Genomic DNA, 17289 nt, shown 5'->3' with positions numbered 1-17289 from the left:
ATAGGCCCAACAGAAATAACCTTCCATGTTCACAATCAAATTGCACACTCAATCATGAAAATGTAAATAATTACATCTTTTTGCCTGATATCCAATTGACAACCAGCAAATATTATGAAATATAATTGTGCTGAAAGCTTGTAATTTCACCTTACGAAACCCTTTTTGACAAACTACCTCCACCCACCACCACCAAAGTATTATGGCCTTTGGGTTATGAAAATCCAAAATTCACAGATCACTACAGAACTCACAGATTTTTGTGTGAAGTAAGGTATGATTATTTTTACAATTTTATGTCGATAATACTACTTCCTGTTATGGAAAATAGTGATACAGACTGTTTACTAGGAACAGCCCTCTGTAATGCAAAGGTCACTTGTTTTCAAAACTCAGAAAAGTGTGAGCAGTGTCTTTCAATTTAAACTTTTGGGATGTATGCTTTTTAAATTACGCTCATGTATATATTTTTCCCCAACAACTGTTTTCTTCTTCATCTCCACCACATCTGCTCCCTGAATGCAGCTTTTCTTTCCAGGGGCATCAGAGATGTCGTCCTCCTTCAAAGAATAGGGTTTCACTTCCTCCACCATCGACACTACCCTCACCCACATCTCCTCCATTTCCCAAAAAATCCATGCTCACTCCATCTTCCCGCTGCCTTAACATTGATAAGAGTTCCTCCTATCCTTACCCATCACCCCTTGAACCTCCACGTCCAACAGATCATTCTCCGCAACTTCCCGTTTCTAAAGGGATTCTCCCACCAACTCCCTCTCTCCTGCTTTTCATGGGGATTGTTCTCTCTATGATCTCAAAAGCAGAACTTCCCAGCGGCCAGATATTTTAATTCCAATTCCCATTCCAAAAAGTCAGCAATGGCCTCCTCTTTTGCTATGCTGAAGTCACCCTCATGGTGGAGGAGCAACATCTTATATACCGTCTGGGTAGCACGGATTTAGATTTCCTTTTCCAGTAAAATAAGGATTTCTACTCTCCTTTTCCCCCCACTCTGGCCTCTTAACTGCCCATCACCTCCTCCTTCCCTTTCTCCCATGAGATTCCTTCTTCACCAGCCCTTTATCTTTCTTATCCATCTGGCTTCACCCATCAGTTACTAGCTATCCTTCTTCCCTTCTCCCCACCTTTTTATTCTGATGTTTTCCCTCTTCCTTTCCAGCCCTGTGGATGGTTCTCAGCCCAAAATGTGGACTGTTTATTCACTTCCATAGAATCTGCCCAACTTGTTGAGTTTCTCCAGCATTTTGTACGTGTTGCTTTGGATTTCCAGCATCTGCAGAATTTCTCATGTTTATTTTTCCCCCAGTTACTTTTTAATTAAATAGAAGTGGTTGTGATTTTAGTTCATCAGGCAATCAACCTATCTTCAGTCAATCTAGATGATTTCAGCAAATGAGGGAAAATTGAACTATTAAGTATTCATATACACAGCAGCTTTGTGATACAAGTTGGTGCAAGACTAAATTAAGAAAGGGAAAAAAAAAAGCTACAATGAAAAGTAAGAGATCAGAATTTATTCCCATAATCAAAGCAAACCAAATAATGTTCAGTTGATCTCAGACACTAATGCAGAAGACAGAGATCACTATATTCATTTTAAATGGAAATTACCAATTCAAAGCATCAATTTTCTAAATCTATCTAAAACTAGATCTCCTATTAGGAAATGCAACAGGGCAGGTGACAGAGCTCTGTAATCTCAAAATTTCACTTTTAAAGGTCTCCCAATTATATATTTGCCAGAAAACAACCTGTCCCAGTCCACAATTAACCCAAGGCAAAATTTACGGTCCAAGTTTATGTAGGGGAATACTTTGCATCTGTTGATCATAATGTCACTTGTTTCAAGGTAAATCTGGAGAAGGATACGTCTGGTCCTCTGGTTGAGCTTCTAAATTAGAGAAAAGCAAACTTTGATCGTATCAAAAAAGTGTAGGGCAAGAGTGCATTGGGGCAAGTTGTTTTCTGGCAAAGGTATACAAGGTAATTGGGAGGCATTTAGAAGTGAAATTGAGTGTACAGAGTTTGTATGTTCCTGTCAGAATAAAAAGGCAAGGACAACAGGTGTAGGGAACCTTGGTTTTCGATAGATATTGAGGCCCTGGTTAAGAAAAAGATGCATAGTAAGTATAGACAGGTAGAAACAAATTAGGTATAAGAAATGCAAGAGAACACTTAAGAAATAAACCAGGAGGGCAAAAAGATGACAAGAGGTTGCTCTAGCAGACAAGGGTTTCTCCAGATATATTAAGAACAAAAAGGACAGCAAGGGACAAAATTAGTCATCTTGAAGATAAGAGTGGAAATCTACCCATGGAGCCGAAAGAGATGGGAGAGATCTTAAATGGATATCTTGCATCTGTATTTACTCGGGAGACAAACAGAGTCTATAGATGTGAGGCAATGTAGCAGCGAGGTCATGGACCCTATACATTTGCTGTCTTGAGGCAAATTAGGGTGGACAAGTCCCCAGGGCCTGACAATGTGTCCCCTTGGATATTTTAAAACATCCTTAGCCACAGGTGAGGTGTTGGAGGATAGCTAATATTGCTCCATTGTTTAAGAAAGGCTCTAAGAATAAACCAGGAAATTATAGGCCAGTAAGTCTGACATCAGTAGTGGAAAAGTTACTGGAAGGTTTTCTAAGGAACCTGATCTTTAAGTATTTGGATAGACAAGAACTGATTAGGGAGTGTCAACATGGTTTTGTGTGTGGCAAGTTGTGTCTAACCAATCTTACAGAATTTTTTGAGGAAGTTACCAGAAGTGCTGATAAAAGGTAAGGCAATGAATGTTGTCTAAATGGACTTTAGGATGGCCTTTGACAAGGTCCTGCACGGGAGGTTGGTCAAGAATATTCAGTCGCTTGGCATTCAAGATGAGGTAGGAAATTGGATTCAATGTTGGCTTCACAGAAGAAGCCACAGAGTGATTGTAGATGGCTGCATCTCTGATTGGAGGCCTGTGACCAGTGGAGTCCTTCAGGGATTGGTGCTGGGCCCGTTGTTATTTGTCATCTATGTCAACAATCTGGATGATAATGTGGTGACACAGAATGCTGGAGGAACTCAGCAGGCCAGGCAGCATCTATGTAAAAGAGGCCTGCTAAGCTCCTCCAGCATTTTGTGTGTGTTGCTTGAATTTCCAGCATCTGCAGATTTTCTCTTGTTTGTGATAACGTGGTAAACTTGATCAGCAAACCTGTGGATGGCACGAGGGTTGAGGCTATAGTCAACAGCAAGAAAGATGCAGTGGGATCTGGGTCAGCTGGAAAAATGAGCTGAAAAACGTCAAATGGAATTTAATGAGGACAAGTGCAAGGTGTTGCACTTTGGGATGACCAAGCAGTGTAAATCTAACCTAGTGAGTGGTAGGGCACTGAGGAATGCAGTAGAAGAGGGATCTGGACATACAGATCCACAACTCCTTTAAAGTGGCGTCATACGTAGATAGGGTTGTAAAGAAAGCTTTTGGCATATTGGCCTTCATAAATCGATGTATTGAGTATAAGAGTTGGGATGTTATGTTGAAATTGTACAAGACGTTGGTGAGGCCTGATTTGGAATATTGTGTCCAGCTTTGGTCACCTACCTACGTGAAAGATGTAAATAAGATTGTAAGAGTGCAGAGAATATTTTGCAGGATGTTGCCAGGACTTAAGGACCTGAATTACAGGGAAAGATTGAACAGGTTAGGACTTCATTCCCTAGAATATAGGAGATTGAGGGAAGATTTAATAGAGGTATATAAAATTATGAGGGGTAGAGATAGGGTAAATGCAAGTAGGCTTTTTCCACTAAGGATAGGTGAGACTACAACTAGAAGTTATGGGTTGAGGGTGAAAGGCAAAACATTTAAAGGAAACACAATAGAAAACTTCACTCAGCGGGTGGTGAGAGCGTGGAACGAACTGCCAGCGGAAATGATGAAGCCAGGGTCAATTTCAACATTTAAGAGCAATTGACAGGTACATGAATGGGAGAGGCATGCAGGGGCAAGGCCCAGGTGCAGGTCGATGGGACTAGGCAGATTAGTGGTTGAGCATAGACTAGATGGGCTGAAGGACATGTTACGGTGCTGTAATGATCTATGATTCTAATTTTGTTTTCTAAAATGCATTCCAACAGAACTAAACTAAGCCAAGCCAAAGTTATTTTATGAATTGAAACTTCTTATGCTTAGAAGCCAGCAAATATAATTACTTCCTATAAACTAAAGCACGAGTTACAAAGCAAAATCAGTTGGGGTAACTCATTAATAGTACAGGAAAACCATATATTTAGTGTTTGAATTTACAGACAAGCTTTCCATTAAGCAAACTATCTGATATTTCCATGGAGTGAAATTCTCATAAAATGAACAAAAATCGGAAACACACATAAAAATTGCTGGTGAACGCAGCAAGCCAGGCAGCATCTATAGGAAGAGGTACAGTCGATGTTTCAGGCCCAGACCCTTCATCAGGGCTAACTGAAAGAAGAGATAGTAGTAAGAGATTTGAAAGTGGGAGGGGGAGGGGGAGATCCAAACTGATAGGAGAAGACAGAAGGGATGGAGATAAGAGCTGGAAAGTTGATTGGCAAAAGGGATATGAGAGGATCATGGGACAGACGGGAGGCCTAGGGAGAAAGAAGGGGGGGGGGGAGCCCAGAGGATGGGCAAGGAGTATAGTGAGAAGGACAGAGGGAGGAAAAGGAGAGAGAGAAAAAAATATAATAATAAAAGATAAATAAATAAGGGATGGGGTACAAAGGGGAGGTGGGGCATCAATGGAAGTTAGAGAAAGTCAATGTTCATACCATCAGGTTGGAGGCTCCCCAGACGGAACAAAGTGTTATTCCTCCAACCTGAGTGTGGCTTGTGGCTTGACAGTAGAGAAGGCCGTGGATAGACATATCAGAATGGGAATGAGATGTGGAATTAAAATGTGTGGCCAATGGGAGATCCTGCTTTCTCTGTCCCCCATTTTTATGTGTGTTGCTTGAAATTCCAGCATCTGCAGATTTCCTCGTGTTTGCATTTTTAAAAATCAGAAACACCCTGAACCCAAGCCATAAAAGTTCTATAGAAAAACAAGGTAAACAAAAATACCTTAAAAATAGAAAAAGGTAAACACACTAATATACAAATAATAAACATGAGAATGGAAAGAAAATTAAATACCGTTTCACTTAATGAGTGATAGCCACAAAAATAATCAACCATTTATTTCTCTGCACAGCAGCTGAGCTCCTCCAGCGTTTTGTATATTGTTTATGATAGCTGAGACTTTTCTTGGTAATTCAGTAATAGTACTTTCCATATGCTCTTTGCTGGAGTTTATTATCACTCAGATCTAATTCAGGGAATTCTGTAATGTAGTTAGTTATTACTATCCAAGACAAACAGTATCTCACTCTATAGTTATGCAAAACTTCACATAAACAAATTACCTTCGTACTCGTGGTGGCTTGGGTGGTGGTGAATCGGAAGTTGCATGAACTGAGGAAGGAGTCGTCCTTTTAGAACTGATATCATCCTATTGTAAAGACAAAAAAGTTTAAGTAACAAAGATCTTAAAAAGCAAGTATTGATATCTATTTATTTATTCAAGGAGAACACAAACAGTGCATTAACACAAAGCCTGAAATGGAAAAGGAACAATGTTCAAAGTTCACACCTGAGCCTGGTAAATAAGGACAGAAGAGAAAGTATTGTGATGCTCTGGGGGGGCGGGGGTGAGGGCATGGTCGACAGCCCGCCCCTGCATTTCTAATGACCAGTACTGTTTATTTTTCTTGTGTTAAAATGCTTCTGTGGGATTATAGTGGGAAGTTCCAGTTCAATTACTGTTACATTTTAGCTTGGGTTATACAGCTATTTGCTTGAGTATTTGTGGGTCATCCTAACTGTAACTGGGACGTGTGATTGTCACCTCGCACCACGCCACCCCCCCCACCACCCCCGGTCTGTGGGAGACTGGCTGGGTTCATGCTCTGGGTCACCTTCCTTTTGTCTGTCATTCTGGACCAATTGCTCGCCACAGTACTAATGCAAATATTTGGAGATGACTCCAAAAAACAACAAACCTTAGCACTGTTCTAAATAATGCGAAAATACATTCAGGATGGACAGATGGAGAATTTCTGTACAAACACTCCCTAACTCTGCAAATTCAGATGAATGCATTTAAAATTGAAGTGGGACTTTTTCCTCTGCAGAGCTTGTTCCCATTCAAAATGTGATTATTCTGTTCTTTGAAGATAAAAGTTAGTATATTACTAATCCATAAAAATAACAGCTATTTAGATGTTATGGTGTGGGCAACAGCTGCATATATTATATGCTTTGCAATCTGAATACAGCCAGGAATTAGTTTATTACATTATCAACTCTAAAAATGCTCAATAAATTCCAAACCTTTAACCATCACAGCATAAAACAATTGTATAATGCATAACTTAGTTGTGCAAGTGGTTAAAGGTTAAATACTGCAAATATTCAAAGGTGTTTGGTTATAGTGCCCAAAATCAAACTATACTATTTTATCAACCTGCGGCGCCAGTTACTTTGTGTTTGACAATATTGCTTTTGCAGCCCCTTTAAAAAAATGAACGTACTCATTAGTTACGACATACAGAATCCTTCCGCCGTCCCTTTTCATTCATAAAATTGAATAGTTATAGATACTGAATTGTTAGCTACAGTATTTAAACTGCAGTATGTAATTGCAACTAGTACATCTATGCATATATCTGGCTGCATCATAGTTTGCTAAGAGCAATATTTTGTTATCTCAATAATAGGTACTTATTGCTGGAGATCACGTAGGCACTTACAGCAATAATTTCAGGTGTGTCAGTAACGTAATTCAATATGCAAAATATATTTGCAGAATTCACAGCCAGAAAGAACAGCAAACATATATTTAATAGTAGCACTCAAAGGAAATTAGACGGTCATCTTAAAAGGAGAAACATGCAGAGGTAAGGGACAGGAGAGTAGTGATGACTGAGCAGACCCTTTCAAGGAGTTAAATTAATAACAGGCTCACTTCTGTGCTTAATAATTCAATGTTATATGGCATTTTTGATATACAATCATTAAATGCATTAAATTACAATTTCTCCAATGTACAGCATAAATATTCATATTGGTCATCCAAGCTGCACTGTTATATTCCTTGTGTGTCTGCACAACTCTACATTGATGTGAAAGTTAATTAATTCCCAGATATCCTGCCTGCAACCATAAAACACATTACCAAGAAACTGTCTTGGATAGTTGGTAAAATAATTTTGCATCTAAAAGCGAACACCCCAAAAAAAAGAAGCATGAATACTGTTATGAGCCGGCCAAATTTCCTGTTACTGAATTGCTTTTCCCAGATGTTTGATTACTCATGGTTCACTACTTTAAAAGAAAAGCATTATGTCAAAGTCACAGGTACTGTAAGTGACCACATTTCAATGAACAAGAGGAAGCAGGCTTTCCGGAAAATAGCAAACAGCCATCTGCATGCAATACAGCATTTCTTTTTTTTAAAAAAAGAGACTTTAGGATTGAACTCCTTTAAAACTTAAAAAAAAGAATGACCTCAATATTTTTTCCAACTCGTGAAATGATTCCCATTTGTCTCTACCATTCACAACTATAAGACATAAATTCACATAAAATTTACACAACTTCTGGTAAAAGTTAATCTGGTGTACTTTAAACAATAATTATAATCGTAACAGACCAGCTGAAAGTAACTCCCAAACCATAACAAAACGAATGAATCACATACCGCAAGGAATGAAAATAAAATGACTTTCTATGAAGTGATGTTTCTAAAGACTGAACATACCATATCAGATAGCCTTTGAGCACAGTGACTCCTCTGCAATTCTTTTTCAAATAGTTGAGCTATTGCACGGTGAACAAGCTCATATTGCTCCTGGAAAAACAACAGGCACTCCTTGATAACTGAATTCAAAAATTTACCATGAAGTCTGAAAGAAAATGGAATGTATGTTGCAAAATATCCTGGAACATTGCTTAAATAACACATGCATACTAAGAAAATGATAGTTACAGGATCATGTTGAGGCCAAATAAATTTAAAACCATAATTATGCAAGTAAGGTCTCAAAACACTAAGACCCTTACCAATTTAATACAAACGTGTATATTATTCTACAGGTTATAACTATGCTTGGGCTTTTGGGCAACAGAAATTTGTCTTGAGAATTCAGTACCAGAAAATTTTGATAAAATATACTCCCATGAAATTTGTGAAAATAGTAAATAAACATCTTTTTCTAACTTGCCATGAAGAAGATCGAGGCTCAATCACTAAGTATACTCAAGAGTAATAAAAAAAAATTTGTATTAAAAGGAATCAAGGGATATGTTTTTTGCTGGAAAGCGTTTTTGAGGTAGAAGATCTGCATGATCTTATTGAATAGCAGGCACAAGGGAATGAAAATCTTAATGCCATTATGATTTGTTACCATCTTACAATTTTATAAGCATAGTCACTGTTGTAATAACAAAAAGGGGCAGCTAATTTGAATGCAATATCATTACACAAACAATAATGTGAATATGTTCATCAGTTAGATGATGATGAACCAAAGAACTCTCACATTCTTCTTTCAAATAGCATGAAACGATCTTATGCCCAATCAAGGATGCAAAACAAAAAGGCCCCAGCTAAAATACAGTTGCACTGACACTACAGAACATCCTTTAAACTACACTCGGGAATTAACTGTGACATTGTGCCAAATTATCTGGAGTTGAATCTTGTGACTCATTTGGGCCTTTAGTGTTGTCAAGCAAGCACCTCTTTTACCCTTATTAAGGAAACTGCCAAATATTATAATGCTCTACTAAAAATAAATTTCATGGCAAGGCCACTTCTTCAAAATGAAGGGCAGATTGCTTATCTGCAGAATTCAACTAAGTTAAACTTTCATTCAAGCCTGTTAACTAAAAGAAATTATGAGGTGATGCAAACCTTAAACCACAGAAGCCTCGAGAATAAATGCAAGTTATGACCATCAGTTTTAGAAAGTTCATGGTATTATTTTGAACTAATTGTAAATAAATTTTATGTCAACAAAACTAGGACCAGATTGCCAAACAACTCAACATTTCCTTGTATCTGACCACTTCTACAAATATACCCATATAACAACTACAGCACGGAAACAGGCCATCTCGGCCCTTCTAGTTAGTGACAAACTCTTACTCTCATCTAGTCCCACCAACCTGCAAATGTATTTGCACTTTTTACTGCATTTAAAATTATAATGGCAGATTAGATTCAACTGGAAACCAAACGATAAACAACCTAAGGTGGTTTAGGGAACAAGGGATAAATGACGAAAAATAAGTATGACGTGTACACACTTTTGTTTGAACTGCAGAATGCCTCTGTGTTCTCATTTCTTGTATCAAATTAAACACACTGAATTCTTCAGGTATTTTCTAGGAGAGAACACATTTTGTACAAATGAGAACTAAAATCAACATAATTAAAATTCATATGCATAATTTGTGTTAAGACAATTCATGCAATAAAGACAGAAAAAATAAGTGCCTCCAAACAGTAATTCAATTAATACCTTCATTGATAAAACTTAGGTTTGTTCTAGTAAAAACAGTCCATGAATATTAAAGAAAAATTGACATTGAAAGCAATAATGTTTCAATAATTTATAACTGCATTTACAAGATTGTAAAGTACATCACTCCAAATAATCTAAGTAACACCTTGCTGAAATATAGATCCAAGCTTGTTTTATTATCCCCCTTCTCCAGACAGCTGTGACCGCATCATCTTTTCCCCAATTACGAGCATAATCACACATTAATTAGAAAGAATTTATTTGCTTCCTTAGATACTAAAAACAAACTTAATTACTTCCAGGTAAAGAGCTGTCTTCATTAATCATTAGTAGAAGAATCTAACTTGCAATCCATTGCCAATAAAGTGTGCCTTTACTTAGCCAGATTAGCAATTTCCTTACATTGTTACAGTCAACCCCAATCAAAAGGACATTTAAGAGCTGTGTAGAATCTCAATAATTAGGATTTACTAAAAAAATCTAGAATTAATGTTGCCATAATATATTAATTTAAAACTTATAAATGTTCATATTTGCATATTAAAAGTGATCAAATTTATCTTACACTGTTGGATTCACGCTAAATAAAATTTTGAATAGCTCCCTGCAGGTACTTTATGGAAGTGCTGTGTCAATAAGCATATTAATATTTTGCAGAAGGCACTAAACTTAAACATCAAAATGTGGTTAGAAACCAACCTCAATCTGAAAATAGTTCAGTATCGTCTATTTTCTACTCTCAGGAGGGTAATTCGTTTCCTATCTTTAAGAGGAAAGTTGTAAAAGAGATGACTCACCCCAGCTTTTAGTAAATTCCAGGTATAATCAATTGCACATATGGCTCCAGTTCTACCACATCCAGCACTGTGGGAGAAAACAGCATTTCAGGAAATGACTCAGTTCAGTCAGCTTCCATAAACTGGTGTGACCACTGCCTTTTATATCAGCATCATCTCCATTACCAATGTACAGGAACTGCTTTAACTTCAAAGAATGAAACTTCAATGTTGCATTACAGATATTAATCTGTTAAATAATCTGCTAAACTTTAAATTTATTGGGTCACTAAGCTTACAGATCTCAAATTCTATAAATCCTGGGTTTAACCTCAATGCAAACTTATGCCTTAAAAGATTGTTTGCCTACACAATGAGCCTTTAAAATATTGTATTACCTTCAAATTACACAGGAAGAGTCAACATGGTAAAAACACATATACAACATGGTAGTGTAGTGGTCAGCACAACGCTTTGCAGTACAGGTGACTGGGGTTCAATTCCTGCTGCTGCCTGTAAGGTGTTTATACGCTCTCTCAGTGACCGCATGGGTTTCCTCTGGGTGCTCCAGTTTCCCCTCTTGGTCCAAAGACACACTGGTTAGAAGGTTAATTGGTCATTGTAAATTGTCCTGTAATTAAGCTAGGATAAAACTGGGAGATGGCTAGGCTGCGTAGCTTGAAGGGCCAGAAGAGCCTATTCACCCTGTATATCAACCAATGAATAAAAATTTTGCTCCATCAACCCTTCTTTAACTTCATACTTTATTGTCGCCAAACAATTGATACTAGAACATACAATCATCACAGCGATATTTGATTCTGCACTTCCCGCTCCCGAGTACAAATCGATAGTAAATATTAAACATTTAAATTATAAATCATAAATAGAAAATAGAAAAGGGAAAGTAAGGTAGTGCAGAAAAAAAACGAGAGGCAGGTCCGGATATTTGGAGGGTACGGCCCAGATCCGGGTCAGGATCCGTTCAGCAGTCTTATCACAGTTGGAAAGAAGCTGTTTCCAAATCTGGTCGTATGAGTCTTCAAGCTCCTGAGCCTTCTCCCGGAGGGAAGAGGGATGAAAAGTGTGTTGGCTGGGTGGGTCGTGTCCCTGATTATCCTGGCAGCACTGCTCCAACAGCATGCGCTGTAAAGTGAGTCGAAGGACGGAAGATAGGTTTGTGTGATGTGCTGGGCTGTGTTCATGACCTTCTGCAGCTTCTTCTGGTCTTGGACAGGACAACTTCCATACCAGGTTGTGATGCACCCTAGAAGAATGCTTTCTACGGTGCATCTATAAAAATTAGTGAGGATTTTAGGGGACAGGCCAAATTTCTTTAGCTTTCTCAGGAAGTAAAGGCGCTGGTGGGCCTTCTTGGCAGTGGACTCTGCTTGGCTGGTCCAAGTCAGGTCATTTGTGATATTGCCCCCGAGGAACTTAAAGCTTTTGACCTGTTCCACTTGTGCACCACCGATGTAAATTGGGTCCTGCGGTCCGCTACTCCTTTTGAAGTCAACAACCAATTCCTTCGTCTTGCTGACGTTGAGGGATAGGTTATTGTCTTCGCACCATGCCACCAGGTTCTTAATTTCCTCTGTACTCAAAGTCATCATTACCCGAGATACGGCCTACAATTGTTGAGTCATCAGCAAACTTATATACTGAGTTCGATGGAAACTTGGCTACACAATCATTTGTATTTGAAATACAAATAACCTATTTGTATTTCATCAACAGCTTCATATATTTGAACTATTTATCTTCAGCAATTGCCACTCTTTCTTGTTTCCCTTTATAATCCAGCAACAAATTTAGTATTAAGTTTATAGGAAGCATATATAATACACAATTTTTAAAAAAAATTATAAGGACATGCCTGTCCTGGCATGCGAAGTCAGCTCCGGTGGACTGGGAGAATGAGATCCAACGGCCAGGAAGGTAGTACTGCAACGCTCCATGATGAGCAAAAGGTATTACAAGACACAGAAGACATTGTGGTCATCCATTGAAACCAAGGAAGACCCCAGTTTGTGACCCTTGTTCATACAGACTCAAGACTTTGGAGGCTGAAAAAATTGAAGTGCCCCAGTGCAAGGGCTTTTCCAATGTAAAATCTCTCCCACACAGATGTTCTGTCATCATCGGACGATGGACAACCATCACATATAATTTATAATAGTACTTTCTAGCCAACTGATAAATGTAATGGTAGCTTTAATTTTCCGTCATGATATTTTAAAAATTCAGGATGTGAGGTTTTTGAACAGCGGTTTCTATACTACCACCCAATTGTCCTGAAGTGGATGCTTCAGTCAAGTCAGAAATATAAAACTCATGGAAATAGAATAACATGTAAATGTAAGCTTGAGAGATGGTTGAGGGGTGGGGGGGGAAGAAGCAGGAGCAGAATGAGTTTAGATTTCAGAGACATTTGATTGAAAGAGTGGGAAGCTATAGAAGTGGTGGATGAAAGGAATAGATTACAGAACATTATAAAAGGATGGGCAAACAGACTCTGTGGAAAATATGAGCAGATTTAGACAAAGTCAGCAAGTAGTTATAAAAGGAGAATACTGCTAGACAAACCTATATCAGTACTTTAGGATATATCTGGTAGAATAGAGAAGGGGAAATCAGTGGATATGATTTGTAGTTTCAAAAGGCTTCAAATAAAAGCCTGACGTAAACTGATGTACAAAATTAAAGACAATGAGATTGGGAATAATATTTCACTGTGGAAGACACCAGCAGCATGCTAGAAGTTTGAGTGTCAGGGGACAGAAGCGAGTGTAGTTGCTACTTCTAAGGAAAAGGTTCTTGGAAGCTGGAAGGTCTGAAACTAGATAAATTAGATGGACTACACCCCAGAGTTCTGAAACAGGTAGCTGAAGAGTCTGGAGGCATTAGAAAAAATCTTCCCAAACAAAAAAAAACAACAAACTAGAATGGTTCAGGAGGACTGAAAAAAATACCTCACCAATCTCACTCCACTCTAAGAAGGGAGGGAAGCAAAAGGCAGTAAGTTATAGGCCAACACGAGGAACACGTAGTCCTGACAAAGGGTCTCGGCCCGAAACGTCGACTGTACTTCTTCCTAGAGATGCTGCCTGGCCTGCTGCGTTCACCAGCAACTTCTATGTGTGTTGCAAGTTATAGGCCAGTTAGCCTGACATCAGTAGTTAGCAAGATGTTAAGAGTTTATTATCAAGGATGAGGTTTCAGGGTACTTGGAGGCACATGAAAACATAAGCTTAAGTCAGCATGGTTTTCTTAAGGGAAAATCTTGCCTGACAAACCTGTTGGAATTCTTTCAGGAAATAATAGCCAGGATAGACCAGAGAGTCAACGGTTGTTGTTTACTTAGATTTTCCGAAGGCTCTTTAGCAGACAAGATGCTGCTAAACAAGAGCCCATGGTATTACAGCAAAGATACCAGCATGGACACAAGTTTGGCTGCTAGCAGAAGGCAAAGAGAGGGAATAAATCTTTTCCATTTGGCTATGGTGGCTAGTGGTGTTCTGCAGGGGTTGGTGTTGGATCCACTAATTTTCACGTTATATGTTAATGATCTGGATGGTAGGATTTATGGCTTTGTGGTCATGTTTGGCAGATGATACAAAGATAGCTGGAGGAGCAGGTTGTATTGATGAAGCAGGGAGTCTGCAGGACTTAAACATATTAGAAGAAATGGCAAAGTAGTGGCAAATGGAATATATAATAGAAGGGGAAGAGAAGATGGCAGCACGATGCAGTGCACGCGGCCACTCCGAATGATATCATATTTGTGAACTAGGATGCCGTGCACAATCCTGATTTGATGGAGACAGCCGTGAGAAGCACAGAGGAACATCTGGAGAAACTTCTGAAATGCCTGCTTCACTGCTGCTGCTACTGTGCAATCGAGAATCTCCCGAAGGGAAGGCCCCAGATCCTTGGCTTTGCCTATTGCCGGGGCCGGGGTCGAAGCGCTCAGCAGAGATGGTGCTCGGTGTTGGAGAGCTGGTCAGAGTCTTGAAGTTTTCGGACGGACTCGGAGTCAGACTGTGGTTGGGTGCTTCCAGGATGCTGCATCGGCAAGTTTGCGGCGCTGGAAGCTCATGGCAGGGAGAGTTTCTCCCTTGAACCGTCTGCATGAGATGATGGGACTTTCGAGAGACTTTGAGAGTTTTTACCGTGCCCATGGTCTGTTCTTCTATAAAATTACGGAATTGCTTGCACTGTTGTAACTATATGGTATAATTATGTGGGTTTTGTCAGTGTTTTTAGTCTTGGTTTGTCTTGTGTTTCTGTGATATCATTCTGGAGGAACAAATTGTATCATTTCTTAATGCATGCATTACTAAGTGACAGTGAAAGATGACTGCGTGTCCTCATAATCTAATATTGTAAGGAAGTGTGTGGTTGTGCATTTTGTAGAAGGAGTAAAGGCAAAGACAATTTCCTAAATGAGGCCCAAATTCAAAAATCAGAGGTGCAAAGGAACTTGGGAATCCTACTACAGGATTCCCTTAAAGTTAACCTGCAAGCTGAGTTGATAGCAAGTCCAATGTTAGCATTCATTTCCAGAGGACTAGAATACAAAAGTAAGGATGTAATGCAGGGGATTTACAAGACATTGATCAGACCATATTTGGAGTACTGTGAGCAGTTTAGTACCCCATATCCAAGGAAACATTTGCTGGCATTGGAGAGGACCCAGGGGAAGTTTACAAGAATATTCCCAGGAATACAAGAGTCAACTTATGAGGAGTGTTTGATGGCTTTGGGTCTGTACTCACAGGTGTTTAGAAGAACAAGGAGGGATCTCACTGAAACCTACGGAATATTGAAAGGTCTATGTAGAATGGATGTGGAGAGGATGCTTCCAATAGTAGGAGAGTCTAGGATCAGAGAGCTGGTTGACAATATCCTTCAGGCAGTAAAGTCTACAAGTCATGCTTATGCTGTGTCTCAGCAATACAAGGCAGGGCAGGTTCAGGTGGAAAACTACCTAATGTCATGCTGCAAGAAACAGCATGGTCCAAGCAAAGGCAAACAACAAATTTAAGAAACTATCCCAACTTCATGGTGGAATCTTGAAAATATACTTTGATATGGGACATTAACAACCCCAAGAAATACTGTACCTTCCCTAATTGTTATAGTAATTCTGTTCCAGTCAGCCCCAGGGTTGACATTTAAGTACAATGCACAAGATACAAAGTAGGGTTCATGTCCCCATGTGTGCATGTATAAAAGGACATTACATGTAATGACAAATCATTCAAAAGGATCATTAATATTTTTTCCATACAGCCAGTCCTACCCTACTGTAAAGTTAAGAATGGATACATTCTATCTTCCCCATAATTTATTCTTATTTACCTTTCCCTACCCCAATAACCTTGTGAAGATAATCAACCAGCTGAGCAAACCATAAGTTCATATTGATACACCTTCACTATTTTTTTTAAAAAGATGAATTATCCTCCAATTTCCTCCCCATTGAACATCATTTCAGTTAGTTATGATTTCATAGGCATCAGTCCATCTCATTCTACATAGTAAATGTGAGCGAGCCTTTTAATCAAGGTTTATCAGAAGTTCCCCAGATGCACACACATGAATCACCTCCTCCAGTTCAGAAGTGCCAAGGCCAATTTTCGTCTCCAAATATCGTGCACTTAACATACAGTGGCATGCAAAAGTTTGGGCACCTCGGTCAAAGTTTCTGTTACTGTGACTAGCTAAGTGAGTAAAAGATGACCTGTAGATTACTTTTTTATTTCCATCTTTTACAGTTTCAAAATAACAAAAAAGGAAAAGGGCCCGAAGCAAAAGTTTGGGCACCCTGCATGGTCGGTATTTAGTAACACCCCCTTTGGCAAGTATCACAGCTTGTGAACGCTTTCTGTAGCCAACCAAGAGACTTTCAATTCTTGCTTGGGGGATTTTTGCCCATTCTTCCTTGCAAAAGGCTTCCAGTTCTGTGAGATTCTTGGGTCGTCTTGCATGCGCTGCTCTTTTGAGGTCTATGCATAGATTCTCGATAATGTTTAGGTCAGGGGATTGTGAGGGCCATGGCAAAACCTTCAGCTTGCGCCTCCTGAGGTAGTCCATTGTGGATTTGAGGTGTGCTTAGAATCATTATCCTGTTGTAGAAACCATCCTCTTTTCGCCTTCAGCTTTTTCTTTTTATATATATATATATATATATATATACACACACATATATATATATATATATACACACACACACACACACACATATATACATTTCTACATATACACACACACATACACACACACAACACGGTGTGATGTTTGTTTCCAGAATTTGCTGGTATTTAATTGAATTCATTCTTCCCTCTACCAGTGAAATGTTCCCCGTGCCACTGACTGCAACATAAGCCCAAAGCATGATCGATCCACCCCCATGCTTAACAGTTGTTTTTTTTCATGAAATTCTGCACCCTTTTTTCTCAAAACATACCTTTGCTCATTGCAGCCAAAAAGTTCTATTTTACCTTCATCAGTCCACAGGACTTGTTTCCAAATGCATCAGGCTTGTGTAGATGTTCCTTCTGGTGCTGAATGTGGTGAGAATGCAGGAAAGGTTTTCTTCTGATTACTCTTCCATGAAGGTCATATTTGTGCAGGTGTCGCTGCACAGTAAAACAGTGCACCACCACTCCAGAGTCTGCTAAATCTTCCTGAAGGTCTTTTGCAGTCAAAGGGGGGTTTTGATTTGCCTTTCTAGCAATCCTACAAGCAGTTCTCTCGGAAAGTTTTCTTGGTCTTCCAGACCTCAACTTGACCTCCACCGTTCCTGTTAATTGCCATTTCTTAATTACATTACGAACTGAGGAAACAGCTACCTGAAAATGCTTTGCTATTTTCTTACAGCCTTCTCCTGC

General features: G+C 39.1%; 1 protein-coding gene and 1 long non-coding RNA gene across 4 annotated transcripts in view; one reads left to right on the top strand and one right to left on the bottom strand.

The window, feature by feature from the left end:
• LOC140186745 (uncharacterized) overlaps nucleotides 1–17289 on the top strand; it is a 122400-nt gene that overhangs the window by 27825 nt on the left and 77286 nt on the right. The window lies entirely within an intron of this gene.
• LOC140186741 (tyrosine-protein phosphatase non-receptor type 12-like) overlaps nucleotides 1–17289 on the bottom strand; it is a 116457-nt gene that overhangs the window by 29046 nt on the left and 70122 nt on the right. For both annotated transcript variants that reach the window (XM_072241257.1, XM_072241258.1), the window contains exons 9-12: nucleotides 10415–10481; nucleotides 9400–9477; nucleotides 7850–7939; nucleotides 5454–5539 (exon numbers count right to left, since the gene is read on the bottom strand). In XM_072241257.1, the coding sequence (XP_072097358.1) occupies nucleotides 5454–5539; nucleotides 7850–7939; nucleotides 9400–9477; nucleotides 10415–10481 (321 nt within the window). The remainder of the gene's footprint in view (nucleotides 1–5453; nucleotides 5540–7849; nucleotides 7940–9399; nucleotides 9478–10414; nucleotides 10482–17289) is intronic.

Source organism: Mobula birostris, chromosome 23 (assembly GCF_030028105.1).
Source record: "Mobula birostris isolate sMobBir1 chromosome 23, sMobBir1.hap1, whole genome shotgun sequence".
Classification (NCBI taxonomy): Eukaryota; Metazoa; Chordata; class Chondrichthyes; order Myliobatiformes; family Myliobatidae; genus Mobula; species Mobula birostris.
The sequence above is the reverse complement of the archived record's forward strand: the minus strand, read 5'-3'. Positions and strand labels throughout refer to the sequence as shown.